At 43.4% G+C, this 21,379-nt stretch overlaps 1 protein-coding gene and 2 pseudogenes across 2 annotated transcripts; 2 read left to right on the forward strand and 1 right to left on the reverse strand.

The window, feature by feature from the left end:
- The first annotated feature begins 237 nt into the window (after positions 1–237).
- Positions 238–8,016, forward strand: LOC147799088 (vesicular acetylcholine transporter-like; annotated as a pseudogene). Its single transcript, XR_015425221.1, has 5 exons — positions 238–288; positions 394–563; positions 1,781–1,838; positions 4,492–6,331; positions 6,986–8,016. The product of XR_015425221.1 is annotated as a vesicular acetylcholine transporter-like (transcript).
- LOC147799089 (uncharacterized) lies at positions 7,991–11,840 on the reverse strand (annotated as a pseudogene).
- Positions 11,841–14,631: 2,791 nt separating this feature from the next.
- LOC110987326 (lactadherin-like) lies at positions 14,632–21,172 on the forward strand. Its single transcript, XM_087137417.1, has 5 exons — positions 14,632–14,989; positions 15,691–15,739; positions 17,528–17,791; positions 18,465–18,862; positions 19,554–21,172. The coding sequence occupies exons 2-5, from the start codon at positions 15,697–15,699 to the stop codon at positions 19,698–19,700; spliced, it is 852 nt and encodes a 283-aa protein (XP_086993543.1). The 5' UTR covers positions 14,632–14,989; positions 15,691–15,696; the 3' UTR covers positions 19,701–21,172.
- The last annotated feature ends 207 nt before the right edge of the window (positions 21,173–21,379 follow it).

Genomic DNA, 21,379 nt, shown 5'->3' on the forward strand with positions numbered 1-21,379 from the left:
GCCTGCTTTCTTTAGCACAGCTGTGTTGTGGCTGTCGCACCCCTTTATGTTCAGGATACGTCGTAGGCAGCGAAGCTGGAAGCTTTTTTTCAGGTGGTTCTCCCTTCATGCAAAGGTCTTCCAGGATTCACTGCCTTACTGCAAAGTATTGAGGACGCATGCATCCTACACCTTAAGTTTGGTGTTTGCAGCCAGCGAGCTGTGTTTGTCACTCCACATCTCTTGCTCAGGTCTAACATGATCGCAGTAGCTTTGGTTATGCGCTTGCTGGTAACGGTGGAGCCCTGGGTAGGCCCAGGAAGTGGTCGGTGACCTTAAGCACCATGTCGATGCTGAGTGATAGTGGTGTTAGGACTCCCTGGTCCATGATATTTATTTTCTTTATGCTGACAGCCCATGCTGCATGCGGGCTTGGGCGAATCCTTTGATCCGATCGCTGCAGATCGTCATGCTAGGAATGCATCAGCATCGAGCAGTATCTCCTTGATGAGGACTGTGCGAGTCTTGGTCTTGGCCTTACGATGGGACAAGTTGAAGAGCTTTCCTCCACTTCTGGTGTGCAAGTGAGCCTCCTCAGAGTGTGAAAATGCAAAGTTCAACAGCAGCATAAGAAAAGAAAAACAAAAAACAAAACCGGTGCCAGAATGCATCCTTGCTTAACCCCGCTCAGGATTGTGAAGGGTTCAGAGGCTTCTCCATCGTACCTGACTATGATTACTGTCTCAAGAAAGGAGACAGTAATACGTCCAACGTCTTTGTGAGATCTATGAAGTGTGGAACTTGAATGGCATCTGCTTATAACTTATACTGCTTATTTACGGTCGTACTGAAAAGATCATATAGGCTGTTTTACGGTCGTATTGAGAAGATCATGTGGGGCTGTAGGTCTCTCAGTATGAATTCAGCATACACTAAAGATGGGTCTGTGAGGACCCACAGTCGAGCAAATAATACACGAGCGGAGACTTTGTCGAGGACATTCAGCACGGAGATATACTCAAGTAATGTCGCTGTTGTTTTTGTACAAAGTGATGATTTGGGCGTCGTTCATGTCCTGGGGTACCTTGTCATCTCTCCAGTAAAGCACAAGAGCTTACAGGAAGTACTTCCTACTGGTCTTTGCGCATTTGTCGATTTTACATGGGGCTTAGTAGTCACATATGATAGCCAATCGATTGCTTCGCTGAATTCTCTCGCATTTGGCTCGAGGTATAACTCTTTCAGGACAGGCAGGTCTTCAGTTGCGTCAAGGGATTCTTCCGAGACTGAGTTTTCTCTGGAACAGAGGTCTAGGTATTGTTCAACCCATTTTCCTATCTTCTTGTCCCCTCGGTGATAATCGCCAGGATAAGACCAGAAAAATGTTACATATTAAAACATTACAAATGCATAGAAATTGATGAAAAGCTTAATAAAAACAAATATATGTTTTTGCCAACCATTATTAACAAAGGTGTGAGAAAAGTTGCACAAAACATGCCATGTGAAGGAAAAATACAGGAAAAATACAAGCAGAATCCAATGTTAGGCTGGCATTGATGTCTATAGTGTAATTCGACAACCAGAATCGGATTACTGCAGTGGCGTTAACGCTCGTGGACGGATGGTACACGCGCGTTTCATTCCACTTTGACCAATAGGGTATAATGATTTGCCAAAGCTACAGCACGCGGTGAAGAATGTACGTGTACGTGCGGTGCCACCGCAGTTATGGCATCTCTTCCGATTAGTCTGTATCCCTGTTTCATAACAATGCGTTTCTGTATCTGTTATCTGCCAGCTACTGCACAAACGCCTATGGTGGGGCTATCACATCAGGTAACACTGCCATGGCGCCAGTTGGTATTACATTTTTAAATGCACTTTGATAGCGAGTTCATTATTAATCTTAACTAATAAACGAGTTTTGAAGGAATTCAATGTGGGTTGGTTTTTTTTGACAGAGTGGGGAAGGAGATTCCATTCTGGAATTGTCCATGGATATAGTGAGTGAAGGTAGAAGTTCTTGTTTGCCTGGATTCGTCGAAACTTTAAGGTGCTGTTGGTCTGCCTTGATGAACGTTTGGAGTAAACACTGGCAGGATGGCTTTTCAGATGAGAAATGTTACAAGGGATTATACCGTAAGTCTCCTTATAGATGGTGCGTGGTCGAGCTCTAATCTGGTGCGTCTGTCCTCTACAGACTCCCAACCTAGCTCACTGAGCATTGCAGAAACACTTAATGCGTAGCTATAATTCTTTAAGACGAATGTGGCTGCTCGTCTCTGGACCTTGTCAAGTACGCTGACTGTGTTTTGTTGATGATCCCATACCGCATTCATGCAGTCGTCGTACAAGAGCTTTGTAAGCTACATGCATTTCCTTGGTGAGTTTATCAGAAGCATGGAGAGTTCTTTTCAAGAGGGTTTTGTTAGCTTTGGCTGCGATTTGATTTATATCTCTGCTCCAAGTCATATCTGATGTGAGTTCGACTCCTAAATATGAGTAATGTTTGACTTCATCAATAAGCAAGTTATGACCTATTCTATACTGGTGCAGTATTGGTTTCTTTTTATGAGTCACCCTCAGGGATAAGCATTTGGAGCGATGAAGCCCAATCTGCCAGATGGATTCCCAGGTTCATAAACGGTCAGTGTCTGTCTGCAGGATGGGAAAGTCTTGTGGGGTCTTATTTTTGCGATGCGAAATGCCACCGTCTATGAAAAGACTGACACGTGATAATAATCCATTCAGCAGATCATTGACATAATCATACTAAAAATACTAAGGGCCCTTGCACTGTGCCCTGCGGGACCCCTGATAGAACTGGCAATAGCTGTGAAGACTGGCTATCGAAAACCACTTTGTGTCTTTTGGGGAAGGAGCAATCGATCCACCTATGTACGTTGTTCCGGATTCCTAAATGTTTAAGTTTGACTAGAAGTCTGTGATGAGGAACAATATCAAAAGCCTTGCTAAAATCCATGGTGATGAGATCTGCTGGCTGCAATAATCCAATTCCTGCGATTTTCAGTTCTGTATCCGCGTTTCAATTGTACAAGTGACTGAACGTTTTCCACAGCCTTAGTTTACATACGAACGCGTTTAAAAATATTAAATAACTACATCTTAATAATGGAGCGAATATGTGCTTGGCCGGTCTTGAGCGATCGCTTATGGCCTGCTCAGGTGAATGGACTCGACTAACGCCCGAGCTGCAGGCAAGCTGTACTATGCATTATCAACGTCCAATCAGATCATGAATGTCATCCAAACACCCCCTCTAGTGCCATTTTATTGTATGTTCCTGACGTGAGCAGTCATAAACAATCCCCTATCCGTATTGAGTAGAATTTGTGTACGCATTTTGAATTCCCAATCGTGTGGAAAGGTGCCCTGTTAAATGTACAGCGTGCTGTATACACACGAGTTCGTACAACAAACATTGCACCGTATCCGTAACATGCAAGAAACCATTGTACGCCACATATACATGTAGCTGTTTACTTTCTACCACTTTTTATAAGCTTTTGTGAAAAGGAAAACAACAAATAAAAGGTAAAATTTCTGACTGCTTTTTTTTGGCCACGAAAACGGGCACTTTTATTTTCATGTTTCTGGCTGCATCGCAGCAACTGCGATTCATAAAAAAGTGCGTATAGCAACTTGGCTGAAAACGCGTCGCGAATACCGGTGCGATACCGGGAAAATTATTCCCTGAATAGGAAGGCGAAACTGTCTCAGGTATTTATGAATGCAAATTCAATTAACCTACTTGGCAATGTGTATAAGGCCTAGATCTATAATTGATGCACTGGTTAACGGAATCGCATTGTGAACCAGGTAGGGCATTGCTTCTAAGCTGCATGTAGAACAATAAAGACCAGGTTATGGTTCAACCAACCGTCAACGGCAATAAACAGTGAACCGTTTTATGTTGTACGCTCTAAGGGCCTTTATAGGACCAGGGGGCTCGAGATGGCTGATATGTTGTTGCTGGCCATAAGTACTACTTCTCAATTCGCAAGCTCAAATGGAAATAGTTTATTTCCTATTGCGCCTACTGTCACTCCTGCAACCGAAAACATAAGAAATACACAATACGCTGAGCAGGCTTCTCCAACAAGAAGCCCACAGAGTGCTAAAGTGACCATCATCCTAACACATCTCAACAAGGTTTACTCCGTTTCCATTTATTACCACTTCGTTGTTTTTGTTTAACGGTGCGATTCTGGCGATCACGCCAGGTGACTGTGAGGTTGTCTGGATCCTCCAAGGCTTGTTCTCTTCCTCTGGCAAAAACTACACGCGTCGGCTATCCGTTGAGGCTGTTGTGATGAAAACTGTCGATAGCCATTAGCTCAATGCGGAGGCCTTCCTTGCTCGTCTTCTGCTGTCTTTAGGCGTTACGTTCATCTGCATAAGAACACGTGCTCCATGTACAGTATTCACGACTACAATTCCATAGGAATACACGTATAAAACTCACTGGAGCTATCCCAGACATGAAAGATAGACGGTTTCGTTTCACAAAATGAGAAGCGGTTGAGAATCATGACAATCATTGGTGCTCTATATCTTGACACGTGTTATTGGGGAGCAATCCAGCCGTTGGTCTCTGAATGGGACTGTGGGCAAAGAACAACGCAACGCTGGAGTCAACAGATTCACAGCCAGATGATGGAGACCAGACAGAAACGAGGGCCAGTTTCGTTGTTTCCGCAATTTTCCTAGCAACTGGACCCGTGGAAGTCATCTGATCACCTATTGCTAGCACGATTGCCGATAAGCGCGGATTTGATGTTGTGATTTTATTCAGTCTTCTATGTGGCATGCTACATAGTCTCTTTTTTAGATGCTTTTACGCATCAGTTGTTGTGATTGTTTTATTGTATGGCATTCTTCAAGGAATATCTAGTGCTTGTGTACAAACTATTGCAGTGGCTCGTATCAGAGATTTGCATGCCTTGAAGTCTAGAGAGTGCATTGCCTATTATTGCCATAGGCACAAGCAAAACAGCTTTCGTTTATTCTACGGCACTCGTCAGCGGGAACTCTACCATTTCACGAAACAGAGTGCTGCTGTTGTTTCTACCAGTCAGTTTGCTATTCCTCATTGGAGTGTCTATAACATTTCGAACTACAAATTTCCATTCGGAATCAACAACAGGCCAGAGCAAGCGAAAGCCCCGTTTTGGATTGTAATGGCGGGTCGTCCTTGATGTTCAGCTGAAAATACTGCCTGTCCTCTTATTTGTTTCGTCTGTCTGCCACACTCCTTTGGAGCCCTCCCTCGCCGTATGGATAGACTCGACCTTCGGAGTGGGCCCTGCTTCTGTGGGCTTCATCCTGGGACTCTGTGGGTTGGTTTCGATAATAGCTAACATCACCAAGCCCAACTTCTTACATGTCTCGCAGGATCGATCCTGGATATCCTGCACTCGAACACTCTGCGTGACAGGATTACCTTTGATACTAATGAACTTCTCATCGGAGATCATCTCTGCTGAGGTAGCCCTATGTTTCTCTTTCGTTGGTCTGAATGCAGTGCGTCTCGTCCTGATGCATGGTTCTACTGGGCTCCATTATAGCCAACACCCGCAATTTCCAAGCATGCAGTCAGGTGTTTGGTATGCTAAATGTGGGGTGGGCGTTACCGTTTCTGGTTGGACCCCTCCTAGCTTCCTACCTCTTTGGATCAACCTGCGCCGTCTGCGTGATAGGAACGGCCTGTATTGCTAGCGCTCCACTTGCTATTTTCCTAGGCCAACCCGATTCAAAGTATGGACCAAATACATGTATCACGGAATGTTGTATAGATTGTAGCCCCGAATATAAAATGATGGCCACTAATTATGACACCCTTCCATTTACTTACAAAATTTCTGAGGAAAATGTAAAGCCCACGTTAAAGTTGACCATCACAAACTGTTACTAATTAACACTGTGAAACTCGTTGTTTAAACCATTTAAACTGAAAGTTAACGAAAATCTGTAACACCTTCATACAGTTTGATGCATTTTAAAAGAAATATGTGTGCCATGTTGACTTTCTTAATGAACCATTTCATATTTTAAACGGGCTACGTTTATGATCATAATCGTTAAAAATGTTTTGTGTTTGTAACAGAAAATGTGCTATTCCGTGCAATCACCCGTTCACGCATGTTCAGCCATAGAGGAAGGATACAGAAGGAGTTTGAACTGCCCGGACAGTAACATCTGGCCATTACCGCTTTGTGGCATGCCTGGTATGCCCGTAGCCAGAGTGCAGCGAACGCTGCCACGCACCATTTGTTTCACAACCACGAAACCCTTTGTACTCTATGATCGCCGCCGCAATTTGTCGCTGGTAATGTACATACTTGAAACTTTTTGCACTGAGGGTAATCAGGAGATTGAATGTTTACGCATGTATTGGTGCTTGAAATGATCTCATGACAACTTTAAATTTAATGCTCGCGCAGTTGCTTGCATTACGCTATGTGTCCTAAATATATGTGCAGTCATTGCCCTTAAGGAGCGCTTTCTTCTGGAGTTATTTAGGAATAGCCTGGTTGTTTACAAGATTTTGTGTTTATGAATCATTTTTTATGGCATTTGTACAAAAGTGTATTTTATGACATTTCATTATCACTCCCTGTGATGAAATAGCGCATTTTTTAACGTTTAGACTTAGCTTTCTTGTAAAAGTCAACATTTTGTTTTAGACAAATTCATACCAAGTTTTTGAACACTGATGTATTGAAGGGAGGAGAATAAAATTACAAGCTTTGCATGGATAATGGAATAGTGTATCAAAATTTAAAAAGTTAATTTACGATGACAAAAGGAGGTCTAATATCAGGGATTTTTCTCTCCCTATTTCTTGGTCACTGCAATAATTTGTATTTAATTGCAAGCAAAAAAAGTATTGTTAGGATATTAGGCATACTGGCCCCGCTTGACCGGCTAAGATGCAGGCAGTGATCAGGCATTTTTGGAACGTTTTCTGTTTATTCGTCAGACTCGGCGGCGACGATCATTGAACACTTTAAAGGCCAGAGGTGCAACTCATTCCGTGTCCTTCCTCTATGCTTCTACCACCGCTGCCGGTGCACTTCTGAGTTAATGCACGAGTTCGTATGGGGTCGCGCATGAAGAGCGAGTCATGTTCTGGTCGCGTCTCCTACGACTACGTCTTCGAATCTTATCAAACAGTGAAGAGCCATAGCCAGTGTTCGACAGTAGTGGATGTTGTAGTCTCACATGCACGCCGCACGGTGATATACGGAGATATGCCCTATATGCATGTATTTACAAAGGACATTAGTCATGACATATGCGTGTTTAAAAAAATTGACCCCCTCCCCAGGGACGGGTGCTTACCTCGTACTCAAAGAGTGAAATAAGGAACCAAGCGATTTAACATGAATTATATGTACTGGGGAATAATCGCTCTCTTGGAAATGTGAGAAAAGTCTTGATACTTTCTGAATCCCCAAATTTCGATATTATATGTCTTGTTCCTAATATCAGTTGGAGTGATAATAATTTCATCCATATGGAGTGAATTTTCGCCACAGTCTGAGCGGTGAACACTGTTTTCCCATCAATACTGGAGAAATCAGAATCATTTTGAGTTATTCACCATATGAAACCACTCCAAACTATGTAAAGTACTATCATAACATCTACCAAACCCAATGTAATGTACCACCATTGCGGGGTGATCACTCGGTTCATAATTATTATAAAGCTGGAAATACCCGTTATGTTCTGCTTCAAGCTTGACATCGCTTGTCTTTTAGTTCATGTACTTGTGAATGACTGAACCATGACGCTCTGCCCACATGTAGGCTGTGTAATTGTAAGAAGCTATGAAGTCGGGTACGACAAATCACCACGAAGGCAGATCCCAGCGAACTAATTGATGTTAAGAACATTCACAAAAATCGTATTGTAGTCTGGCTCTACTTATGCAGCTGCGTCTCGGTTACCAACGGGAAAGGAGTTGAAACATATTCAAAACTGGGGTAGCTATAATTTACGTTTAATCAAGATTAATTAACCTAAGTAAATTTACAACCTGTCCTTTGTTCATTTTTCCTCAAAATCTATTTACATCATGGATGTGGAACGACCAGCGTTCAAGATTGTACACATTGATAAATATATGTAACGCCCATCTTTAAATGACTACAGAACTCTGTTCTGCTTTCCCACCATTTTTACCTGCATACTGATGAATGAAACAGACAATAATAAATTTGTTTGTGCAAAAAAAAAAACTAGTTTCACAGATGGGTTCATTATACATAACAGCATATACATTGGAGGGGGGAGGGGCTTCCTAGCACTTTTCTCAGGTGTCTCCTTGCATCTGTACAGACACCTTTCTCCAAAGTCAGATCCCTACTGCCGTTTTTCATGAGTGCTTTAGTACCAGGAGTTACTGGGAAAAACACCCGTGATTCACAAGCAAGAAGTAATGACGCCCGAATAATACATGTTAATAATTTACAAGGTTGAGATAACTATATTGGTGAACATTTTGAAGAGCCAGTTCTATTTAGTCAGTCCAACAGCCTAGTGGATAAATTCGTTTGATTCCAACTCCCCTAAACAGAATGTATGCACATCAGCAGATTGAGGACAGTGGTCCGTCGTGGTAAACCTATAATGACGCTCTCACTGTTCAAGATATTTGGTTCGTGCATTTTCATTCTGTTGCTTTTTTGTCTCATGGCTTTGAGTCACGTTCTTTAAATTAAATTCTTTGCTTATACTGGGGTAGGGGTGTAATAAAATGTCTGAAAACTTGTCTCAGTGGCGGGAGATAAGCAACATAGCTCATAAAGTGAATTTGACGATTCTGATCCTTAAATTAGGGTAAAGGTGAACATTTCCTCTTCAGTAATCTAAGTTCTTCCTGCCTTCGATAGGATGGGTGCCACTGTTTGGCATTTGTCTTTACTGAACCTTTCCAACTGTGTATTAGTATTCGTACACATTTACCTATATCATTTTAGACAACCCAATGGAGTATTGTTCCTGTAAATCATAATGAATAAACTGCAGAAATTAGTCGTGACGTCATAGGTACCGGCCTATTTCAAGACGCACACCCACATGCTTTGGCTGTTTGCCACAGCTTGACTCATGCAGGTGAATGTATTAATATAATTAATTTGTACTACACCCCGTTTATAATTGGTCCGATGATCAAATCTCCAAAATAATGTTGAGTTTCGAAACAGTTCCTCGTTGTCACCAAGATATGGTTTTTGTATTTGATGCAATAATTCACTCTTTATTGAACTATCTAAATGAAGACAACTGATTGAACTTGAGAAGGTCGGCGTCTACTTAGAATATTTCAAGCATCTCTGATAGTAAAATTTGTCATCTTCAGACGAGTCAGGGAAACCTATTCCAAATTTATTGCAAAGAAACGCGAACGTCACGAACTGACCAATACGTATTCTCTGCCTTTACGATTTTGCTGCCTTTTCAATAGAAAAAAGTTGATATGTCTAAAGCAAATAACCCCTGTTACCTATCGAAATACGGGAGTTGTATCCAGGCACTGGGAGTACGCCGTGCTGATAAAGACCTTCGTCGGTCAAGATGGAAAATGGCCGGAGCCCACCGTCCGAAATGCTAGTTTGTTCGGACACTACGTCCTCATATTCCAAGGAGTGGTCATATTCGCCCGAGGAAATCTCGTAGTATCTGACGCCCTGCCCCTGCTCTGCCGACGTGGACGTGTCTGAGTGCAGGCCTTCGTACATATAACGAGTGGAAATCATGCTTTCTGGACGGAGGCCCAGATAGCTAAGGCTGTCGTCAGGCTCAAAGGGCGGTAAGTCGTACTCACGGTTCAGGTCACTGAATGTGATGCGCTTGGGATCGCCCAAGTCGCAGCTGACAGTAGAGCGGAAGCTGCTGAAGGTGTTGCGATTGGTGGAAAGGGAATTGGGCTCGATCTCTTCGGAGTCAGTACGGCCGCTTATTGTGATCAGGGTGTCCTTAGTGCCCGGCCTAATACGAGTCAAAAGGCGAATCGTGGCGACAATGACCACGCTGATGACCAGTCCGGCCAATGCAGCCCCAATCACTGTCACTGTCTTGCTGGGTATACTTCCAGCCAGGTTCTCCTTTTCTCTGATGTCCTTATCGCTATCGAACTTCATTAACTCGTCTCCATTTCCGTCCTCCTTCGCGTCATGGTCCGGATCCCAGTCGCCAGGTTTTTCATGGCCAGGGCGGCCGGGGTGACCTCCGGGACGGTTGAGGTCTGTCTGGCCGGCCAGGCCGAGGGTTTGCCAGGAGAAATGGGTCCGCCAGGAGCTGCTGGTTCGTCGGTCCCAGAAGGAGATAGCGTTCCGGATAACGGTCTAGTCGTTGACGGGACAACTTGGGTTATCCGGGGCCGTGTTGTTGGCGTTGACTGTCTTGGTACTACGTTAAGGATTGAGCTAGCGTTGGCTACCTGGCCAGTGTTAGGCTGTTGCTACACATGTAATCAAAGTGCCATCCAAAGACAGTGGAGCATAGTAGACAGTGATAAGCAGGTCACCACCACCCAGCACGAATCGCTCTATCATCGGGGACATAACAAGGGGGATATCGTTAATGTGCCAAGAGTAAGTGATGATCAGCGCCCCTTGCGCATAGCAGCCAAACGTCTCGGACTCGCCGGTACGTATCACCGGATCCCGAGGCGTGATGTCACAGTGAGATAGGCCTGCAGCGGCACCAGCGTGCAAGACCCTTTCAAGGGGCACAGTGAACCCGGATTCACGGCATTCAAACACCACTCCGTAATCTACCGGCCTGAGCGTGTACCTCTGAGTGTTGGTGATGGTGGTGGGCATGCCGAGCTGATCGGGCCCTCGGTGCCAGTTGAGTGTGGGAGGAGGTTTACCTCCGCGCGATGGCAAGTCAATATCACCATCTGGCCCGGCACGACACCAGAATGCGGCTGCATGCTACACTTTGGTATCCAGGATCTGGTGGTATGACCACTGTCAAGGTGGCCGAACGCCGCACTATGTTCATCAGCCCCAGCATGGCACGGCACTCATATCTACCCCCTGTCCGACTCACGCACGTTGGTTATCCTAAGATTGAACTCCCCAGACCCTTGGTTCCCAGTGATGGTCACCCGGTCACGCAGTTCGCTCTTGAGCTGCCGTCTAATATGCTGTTCAGACTTAGCAGCGTGGTGCCCGGCTCGAAGTGACTCCACAGGACGAGAGAGCCAACCATGTCTGGTCGCAGAGCGCAGCGCAACACCACAGTGGAACCCAGGGCAGCGACTGTGTCCTGCGGGCTCACGAGGAAGGATCGGGAGAGTACTGGGCCATGCATAACGGATAAATTCCAGACAGAATAGATAACAGCACATAAGAACAATGTAGTATCAACCTCCTGCCGAGTGGGCCAAATGGAGATCGATGCTCCATTTGTATAGGCATTTCTCCGGTCTAACTTAGCTCAGTGTCCACTGAAGTAATCTCTCAAGCTGGGGAAAAAATAACGATCAGAACATGAAAGCAGACTACGTAAAAAGCCATGACTGTGTCTACCTTCCAAGATTCTGTGTGCGGCTGGGCCCAGAGCGGAAACTGCTTCTACTTGATCAATTTTGGGGTCCAACTTGAACTGCTAGCTTCCTGCGTCAGGTCAGCTGTGTACCCCCTGTGGCCTCTCGTCACAGCACTCTGACGTCCCACTGATTCTGAGTCACCTTCCGTCCATGTGCCCCCTTCTCGCACCCAGAAACGACTGGGAACATGACCAAACGACCGTTTCATGCATAACCTTAACCATTCCGATACAAACACAATGAACTCATGGATATTCTGGGAAGATGCGTAGCTGCGCTAGGCCCTACAGTTTTCTTCATTCGAAAATAATATTGTTTCAGGAACAAAATAATGTGTGGGGCTGTTTTTTGCAAGTTACTGAAACAGCCGTAGACTCTCAACTGATTTCCTGTCATCGAAATATCGCTTCATGCTGCTTGTGTGCTCACTATTACCAAAATTTCTCCCACCTCAATTCCCTTGGCCTTGTGCCAGTTAAGTCATAACGCGACGTTTCCGAGTCCGAAATATATTTTAAACACGGTCTGCTAGTTATTCGCCGTTTAGTGGCTAAATCGATGACCACTAGGCCTAGACCTGCTTTCATTGGACTTGAGGATAATTTAGACTAGTAGCTTCAACAAGTTCAAGGGGACAATATATCCTAGCCTTTTTGCTACACCACTTACGAGAGAGTGCGTTCGCTGTTCAAGCTCCACAGTTTTCCGCACAGTAACGTATCCAAGGGTGGACAGGGGCAAGTCCCCTTCCCCTGACACGTTGCCAACATTTAAACGGCACACTCACCTTTCTGTTGGGGTTAGGATTCGTTTGCAGTTAAAAACATTCGGGCAGTCGTTTTTAGGAAAACAGATGGCAAGTGCTTCAATCCCCCCGACCAAAGACCTGGATACACCCCCTGGTTTTACAGTACTTGTTTCAGATACAATCAAACTAAATGTGAACTGAACATGAAACACTTTACTGTAACTTGTGTAGCTGTGACTTTAAAATGTGATACTGAAAATAAATCAATCAGTGGATAGAGATATCAGTTGTCTTGAAATCATTCAAAAGAGTAATGCATACATGTGTATACGCAGAGCATCACGTCACCTTAAAGTGCACAAACGTCTCTAATGTCTACTTCAGAGGGATTTCCATGATAGCCAAGCTGCAGGTCAGTGTTGTTGTTGTTGTTTTTTGCACCAACATGCAGAAAGACTTACTCATGCATAACTCTGTGTAACAAAAGATCTGACCTTCAAGATGGCTGCCATGCAAAGCCTCAATAATATTGTAAGACCAGCCACACTACTTCTCATAAATATCACCTAGCTCGGCTGATGTCACGATTCGCCACAATTACGCATGTACCATATTTTGGAAGGGGGATGTATTTTCATTTCATATTCAAAAGTAGTGTACTATTATTCGGTTTTCTAACAGCTGTGTAGATTTTTAGCACTTGTGTGAGTGTGTGGGTGTGGTCGGCATGTTTGTGAAGGGTGCCCGCTTTGGTTAATTGATGAAACAGCGTGCCGCAAAAGGTTGTCTCAACCCTAAAAGAGACGGGACAGAATGCCCCCCCCACATTTTTTCTGATATCGCTACAGTGCATTTTTTCAAAAGCTGAGCCTTTAGGAGTTTTTAGACTAACTCTTTGTAGTCATTTTGGCGCCAGTTTGTGAAAATCGAACAAACCGTTGTGTGTGGCGCAGCAGCGCCCATTTTTGCGAGACAGGTCGGCCAAAAATATATAGATTTTCCCCTGTGGTGCTCATTGCATGCTGAGTGGCACGCGTGTAGTCTTCAACCTCAAATGACGTCAAAACAAAACCATGTGTTTGATTGAGTTCAATCTTCATCTTTACCATGATATGGAGTGCTTTTACATAAGCTTGAAAGAAATTGGGCGTAGCACAGTCTCCCTCCCCCCCGACTGTCAGGTAGGTCAAAATAACCCAGCTCTTTTTGGGTTAAATAAAGTCGGGCAGAGATAGATTTCAGAAACACGGGGGATTGATGGCGTGTGTGAAGGCTGGGGATGCAGGGGCAAGTCTCACGAACTGACGTGATGTGCACTGACCTGTCACTGTGTTTCCAATACTGCAGGTGGCACTGATGTCCCAACTTTCATTAGACACTGTTCTGTGCTACCACAGCTCTGTGTTACCATACTAAGAGGTGCCACCTATTGCGCCGTACTGCGTATCATTGCCCGTATCATCGTTTTCGGGCCCCGTTTTCAATTCAGTCTACGGAAGTTCGGTCAGTGCAATTTTTCACATGTATCTCCCAAATTGACCTTGCTGCGGAAAGGCATGGAAAAATCGATGCCCTCGGAGCCATCATGTGCAATTTGACGATATGATTTCTGTCACGGTCAAAATGCGGTAGATTAAGTGTTCCACCTTCCCACTCCTTATTTTTCTCGGTACAGTCCATCATTTGTCACTTGTGCATTATGTTCCTATGGGGCGATAAACCAGCTAAAAATCTAATTAACTTATAGTAAAGTTAAAGTTTAAGAGTACAATCTAATTTTGCAATCCCTCTAAAGCTGATCTAAAAGGCTTTGACTGTTTGCGTGAAGTTTTATATACGTGCCAGATTAATGACATGTATATAAGCCCACAATGATGTGCGCTTTGGACTCTTCGCTGTCCGAATCTATTTGCCTCGTTTTATTCCTACACAGTTTCAATTACCACGCTCCGCGACTTACGCATGCAGACTTCAAGGCTCATCATGAAAACGTGTATAAAGAAATGTATCTAAATGCTTCTCTTTTTCGGAGGTATCAGTGAATAGTCTGCGAATGCGTTTGAACTATTATCAATATATTACCCACTTTGGGGGCGTTTCCGCCTAATTGATTGTGCAGTTTCGTGGCCGTGGTAGATAATTCTGGTGCGTCATCGAAAAAGCAGTTGCCATGCCAACTCTTTAGATTTTGTTGGGCACGTCCCTCAATAAACCTTTTCACTAATAAATTCATTATGCACGCATGCGTACAAATGGCATTGGTGGCAATGGCAGTTGAAAATGTACAGGGGTGCCATTTTGATCATATTTTTCTCAGGTTATCTGGTTTTTCAGTTTTTTTTCTTCAGAAAACCCCATTAAATCCTTTTTGCCTTTAGTTCAAATCTGAGCGGGATTTTAGTGCTGTGTAAAAAGACTTTACAATCGTGATTTTTCCTGCGAGCAACGAGATTAAATGCATGCATGCATAATTATGAATTATTAGTGAAAAGGTTTGCGTGGTGCAAATTGAATAGCTTATAGTTCCCACTCAAAACGGTGACTTTTCTAAACACTACACAGCAGCCATCATTGCTAAAGCTCCGGGAATAACCGCTGTCACGACGAGCAGAGTTTCCCCCGTCTAATAAGCTTCAACGTCGACCTTCTTTGCAGGACGCTTAGTCACGGTATGTATGCGATATGGGAAGTATACTTATTTTAACAGCTAAAAGGCCCCTTGCAAACAGAGAAAAACGTAAGACAATGTTGCGTGGAATAGAAGGTAGAATGTGTGTTGGCAAATTTCTGATCACACTAGATTGATAAGTTATGGCACATTTTAGGTTATTTGTCTCACCATGGGTGGAACTCGCCGAGTCCAAATTCCAGGGAAACTTTGGAATTTCACTCCATAGAGGGTCGCGGCACTCAAGTTGGTCCTGTTATAGTTTCAAACAACGCAACACTAATTTTGTTCTCCGCCTCGAGTGGGGGTTGCGTCCTGTCTGTCCCTGAATACTTTAATACGCTTCCGCATAATGGACTCCACAAATTACGCAGGAGCATGCAATATTTTTTGGCCATCAGCTCTGTTTAGATTGTTCTGATTATAACGAGACCGCTAAAGATGCTGTGAACGTTTTAGTGTATAAGAAAATTATTTCAATGATTAAAAAAAGCTTGTTATCTAGAATTATGCGAGTGGCACACGCTTTTGAACATGCTAGTCGTTCTTCGTCGATTTCTTTAAATGAACTCCGCGAAGTTTTCACCCCATCGGCAAAGAAACCAGTAAGCAAAGAGGCAGACGTCACATTTTGTATTTGAACGTACACTGCTAAATGGAAGCAAAGACGAAGTCGTGACATTTATTTTTCGTGATTTACAGGCTGAAATGGTAGTTCTTCTTCGCCTGAGCACCATCTTGGCTGTATTGGGTAAGACATCCTCTCGGCATCCTAGTTCGCTATTTTAAAGGAGAAGTGAAAGAGAAAGGGTTCATGCAATGCGATAACTTTGTTAAAGCCCTTGAAACTACAAGTTGGTGTGTAATTTCACCTTATTTTCCGGGTTTTTTTTCAAAGGCACTTTGCACCTTGTTGGTTTTTATTCGAACAAACGTTCCATATTCGTGAGTAAAACAGTGATGTCATCCCAAGGAGAAAATCTCGATATTGCAATAATTTGTGAACAAAAATGCACAGACTTTAGACATATTGCCGTCCTAAATTTCCTTTTCTTTTATACTGCAAAGTATTTGGCAACAGAAACGAGCAAAGAACAGGTGACAAATTTTGAGTAAACGATTTTAACAGCAACAAGAGAGAAACTGCACAGTGTCTCCCCTGACTAACATCAGGGCAACTATTCCCTTATTTAATTGTCCAGAAAAGCTTGAACAATTTGAAATGATCAAGAGTTTTAATATGTATGCTCAACACACAGATATATATAAAAAAATGTCTAGGAAAATTCATCTCAAAACGTGCACGAACGTGAACGCGCGTATTGATGAAAATACGCATGTTTTGCTGAATGGACAGATAAAAAACCTACAATATACCAGTGCCATATGAAATATGGACACTCATATGAGCTCCAAACGTCTTGCATGACTTTGATCTTTTAAAGTTTATTTTATACTGTGACCACTGAGTCGTGCAATCCAGCCAACGGGTCCGTTTTTAAATTTTTTATAAATGCACACGAAGCGCTTCAATGCCGTCTGCTGGTCGGGCATGCCTGCTTAATTGATGGGAGAAATGTCAAAGCTAATTGTCGTACCCGGTGACAGCATGGATGATTAAAAATAAATTTTGTCAGGAGCCTGTGAACGTCGAGGACACCGCTTCATTAGGCTAAGTCGTGTCAACGCTAACCTCATCACCTTAATGGTGCTTGTTAATTTTTTAGCACGTATTATACCCGATGCTTCCCGGATGCAGGCGGGGTTTAACTTTCAGACTGCAAGCGGTATGGGTTATAATCGAAACTGAACCATTCGATTACTTTCAGGTAATATTTGGCTCGGGGCAGTTGAAAAGTACGGGAAAACTGAACATTTCCAAGTAATTTTGGAAATGTTTGAAAATTCAGGCCTGGCAAGTTTCCCTATACTTATGTCAGAATGTGCGTCAAAACACTCCCAGGTTCATGCAAGTGTGTTGATTTTATTTAATTCATTTTATTTATTTAATTTTATCGTAGTGCAGCAGTAAATTTTGTTTTAATACAGGCTTGATTTTATTTTTTCACACTGGTTAATTCGATTAACTTCCCTCAAATCTGTAACATGTCTAATCTGAGCATCTATCAGTACAAAAATTACCAATGGTTGGGTTATTTCCAGACATCACCATAAGAAAGTAATGAAGTACGGTTAGTTGCAGAATGAATAAGGAGTGATGAAGGATTTATGTTCGTTTACGGGCAGTCCAGACTACATTGTTTTTCGCTTTTACTGTCTTTTGTCTACCCGGCAAGAGCCAGCACCAGTTTCATAGCGCCGGTTATTAAGCAATGGGGCCTCACTTCATGTTGATGTGGACCTTGGTTCGAAATAGCTATGGCTAGTTTGAATCTTTCCGAGATTGAAAATTCAAATAAAAAAGCAACCTGTGGTGTCTTTTGCTCAGGCTCCCGCATTTTTAGAAGGTTCAAGAAAAAGTGTCTACAGTGCCTGGCCCCGGGGCCTAACAATGCTATACTTCTTACTCCCGTTAAAGGTACTTGTGCGTTCCAAACTGCCTCAGCCTATAAGACCTGCTATATCGGCACCATGCACGGCGCTGAAAAATTCGATGCAGGAATGCAGCTCTCGGTTCTGCCGTACCGTTATCCCTGTGGCTGCAGCGCCGTCCGCCTGGGGGGCATCGTGGTCAATAACCCGCTGATCGCTCCACATCCCACGGAAGGGCTCTTTCTGAGCGAGAACACCGATGAAATACGCCAGCACCTCGACTGCCCTCGTCGTATTGGAAGCATCACAGGTATGTTCATTGCGTACGTCTCTGTGAAGAGGTTCATAACTACCTGTTCGACTCCATAGGGCTACTGTGTAGACCTCTAGCTCCTTTGTTTACAATCACTGACCACCATTTTAAATCGGCGGCCAAAGTTGCAGGAAAGTCACTAATGGTTGGCAACACCGTTTTGCCCGAAAAACAGGTTAATTTGCTTCATCGATGTTAATGTGAAAGGCATTTACCGTTAAAATGTGTCCGAAGTATTTAGTGTTTTAAATATATTTGCATTTTTTAAATTTATGAATTATTATTCTGGTCTTGTACTAAAGCTGAGTTTTTGATGTAGGCAAAAGACAGGTCTCCATTGCTGGCTAACCTGAGTAAAGGTCGCTCGCGTTCAGACTACTAAGCGGAATGCGCGTATGTTGTCTTCCCAGCGACAAAGGAGCCAGGGAGGACTTAGAGACGGACAAATCCTGCTTCAATTACTACTCTGATCAGAAAATGACGTTGCCCGTGGAACCGGAGAAATATTCTTCAGAATTCCTCTTGAGCTTCAATCAGCTTCACTTCGAGCGTTCCATCGTTTTCCTTCATTCTTATTCTCTATCCGTAAATCAGACCACCCTTCCTTGGTTTAAGTCATCGATACCTCACTAACCAGCTACAATGTGCATTTTTAAAAAATAAATTCCAGCCCCTTCGGTTACCACTCTGCCCGTCGGGTGTGACACATCCCTGCCCTTGGGCCTTACAATCGACAGCGAGGGTCCTCTGTCCATCTCAAACAGCATGTTCACGGCATCGTCGACTGACGGCTCCGGCTTCTTCACGAGCAGCCCTGCATACGGCCGATTAAACTTCACTGGAGGCGCTGGGAAGACCGGGGCCTGGCGGCCCGACAGCGACACCGCGGGGCAGTGGATCCAGGTCGACCTGGGCCGGGAAGCTGTGGTGACCGGTGTCATCGTCCAGGGCCGTTCCGCCCACGACGGCTCCGAGCAGCAGCAGTGGGTCACAGAGTACGCGGTGGAATACGCCAGCGAAGGGTATCCTACGCGTCAGACGGTACAGGATGGCGAAGGCAATGTAGCGGTAAGTAGTATTTTAAGTAGTATTTTGTAAGTAGTCAGTTTTTTCTCCGTCTCAGACTTCACTTCGTTTTATTTCACCCTTAGCCTATAAGTTCTCAACTCAATTACAGCGCTGTTTCAAAGGAACAACGAACTAAGTTCATCAGAGCATATGGAAGTGTTCCTGTTTAATATGAGCACTGTATTTTAGAGACAAAGCTTGAGACAGAAACGAACAACAGTGTTAGAAAACCGCTGTTTAGAATTGACGCAATCAAGGTGGGGAAACGAGTTTCATGCTCCTCTAATGGAAACGCCTCCCCCGCCTCTTTGGGAGGGTGCAGTCCCCCACTCATGTCATAGCCACGCAGTGCTTATGTAGGATGTCGTGTGTTGTCCTCATGTCTGTTGTTTTTTATTAATCATTTCTATTTAATTAAAAAATCGTTACGCCATTCTTTGCCAAGAAACTTCTTCTTATTGCATCGTGTAAAAAGGAGGAAATAAAAGGAAAGGGAGACAGGAACAAAAACCAAACAAACAAAACTCGAACACAGCAATGAACAAGTACCCCCAAACAATATAAACAATATAATTTCATATTCAGGAAAAGTCTGTCAAAGTTCAACAATATTCTTCCTACAGAAAATTCCACTTGGGATATATACTTGTTTTTCATTTAATCATGTAAATTTTTTTGTGCTTTCTTCAAGACGTTTCCTGGCAGCACCGATAGTGACTCCTCGATGACGTCACGCTTCTACGGAGCGATCCTGGCCAATGTTATCTGCATCAAGCCCACGTCGTGGTATTCAGGGGTGGCTTTGCGATTTGAACTACTCGGCTGCTTACCTTCGTGAAGAGCCGATCGCATCGATACTTACAGAGCCTGAAAGGTCACTGCAGTGACTTCTAAAAATGCAGAACGTTTAAAATGCACCTTTGCCTCTCAGTTAACATCATCTTTAATTGTTGATTCACCATTTTCATGAGTATTTCCACATTCGTAAGCAAAAATGTGATGCCATCCCATCCCCAAGGGGAAAAACCTCGAGTTTGCATTAGTTTGTGCACACAGAAGATGTTGGGTTTTGTAAATACCTTGCTGGCCAGAATGTTCTTTTCGTGGGTTATCAATTATTGTGTAAATACGTAGAAGTAATGCCAATGAGCAACTTTTCCTCAGAATTGTTATCATTGGGTACATTATTGGATCAGAATACTACATTAGTGAGTACATTCAGTGAGTACATTATTGGATCAGAATGACATCATCAATAGCGCCCCTGAGTTGTCCAAGCAAGAATGGACGTTAAAAAACTGTGCACTTTTCAAACATTTAACCATGGGAATGACTCGAGGGGGATGAGGATATATATACCCCAACAATTTTGGGGGTGGGTGGGATATAGGCTATTTAATCATCCCACACTTTATCGTGAACAGCAATACCTGAAAGTTGACTGTGTAGAGTTTTGGGGATTTCCCAATGACTAAAATGTTTGCATTATCACTAACAAGGGAAAGCATTTCTGATGTAAGATTCTGCATGAATTTGATGCACGTTACAGAAGTACATTTTTATCATGAGCATCGCCCAATATGTGTATATTGTGAAGCCCCCTCCTTCAAATTTTCATGGCCAGGCAAATCATCCTCCCACATTTCCCCATCTCCCAATTTCCAACACAGATTTACGCCACTGATTGAACAAAAAGCTGTGTCAAATAGTTTTCATACACTGAAGAAGAGTTCCTGATGTATCCACGAAATATTCTCTGCGGCTTCCCTTCAAAATTGTCTCAAGCATTCTTTGACATGGGCACGCCTACCTTGAGGACTATCTGAAAACAGTATTCATAGAAAAACGGCTTTGCCAGTATTCTAGTATATCAATAACGAATATTTATTTCAAGGCACATTGCAATAAAATTTATCGAATAAGGAAAACAGAAGAAACATTGGGAATATATTTTTAGCGTCAACATACCATTTTACAAATACTTGTTACACGAGATTCTAAAACAACTTTTTTGAACAAAATGCGGAATTGTTGAGGTTTGATCCATCATGTCTCTTAAGGTGTAGCGTGATTCTGAAATTGCCTGAGCACCCTTCTTTGCAGTCACCGATTTCGAAAACATTTTTTTTTTCGATCGGTTTTGTTCATGGCACGTTTGATAAAACTGTTCAATTCACTACATGCCATGGCATATCGCAAGCCTACAAAATAAATGTCAATCTAAGCGATCCGTTTCAAAAGTTTATGAACTTGCAAGTTTCCTTACTGGTGACCACTTGCTATTTTAGACAAAATTATACCCATGGCTGTCTGCTAGCTTGATTTCTAAGTTCACAAAGACCAGACTCAGTGTATTCCAACTGACTAGACAACAGAAAACAATGTGGATATAGCTACAACTACAATGCCCCCTTCAAATAAGTCGTCATGTTTTTGCATTGCATTGTAGAATACTTACCAATGTAACCGGCTCAACGTGTTGGCTACTTGGGCCTGGACTCATATGAGAGTCAAAGG

This window comes from Acanthaster planci, linkage group LG05, assembly GCF_054643075.1.
Source record: "Acanthaster planci isolate LZ-2023a linkage group LG05, COTS_SCS, whole genome shotgun sequence".
Lineage (NCBI taxonomy): Eukaryota > Metazoa > Echinodermata > Asteroidea > Valvatida > Acanthasteridae > Acanthaster > Acanthaster planci.

Bases quoted from the DNA above. Each gene is read 5' to 3' on its own strand.
- LOC110987326 (XM_087137417.1), top strand. From the start codon at position 15,697: ATGGTAGTTCTTCTTCGCCTGAGCACCATCTTGGCTGTATTGG. The intron at 15,740-17,527 runs GTAAGACATCCT...CTCCCGTTAAAG, and splicing joins CACCATCTTGGCTGTATTGG to GTACTTGTGCGTTCCAAACT. The intron at 18,863-19,553 runs GTAAGTAGTATT...GCTTTCTTCAAG, and splicing joins ATGGCGAAGGCAATGTAGCG to ACGTTTCCTGGCAGCACCGA.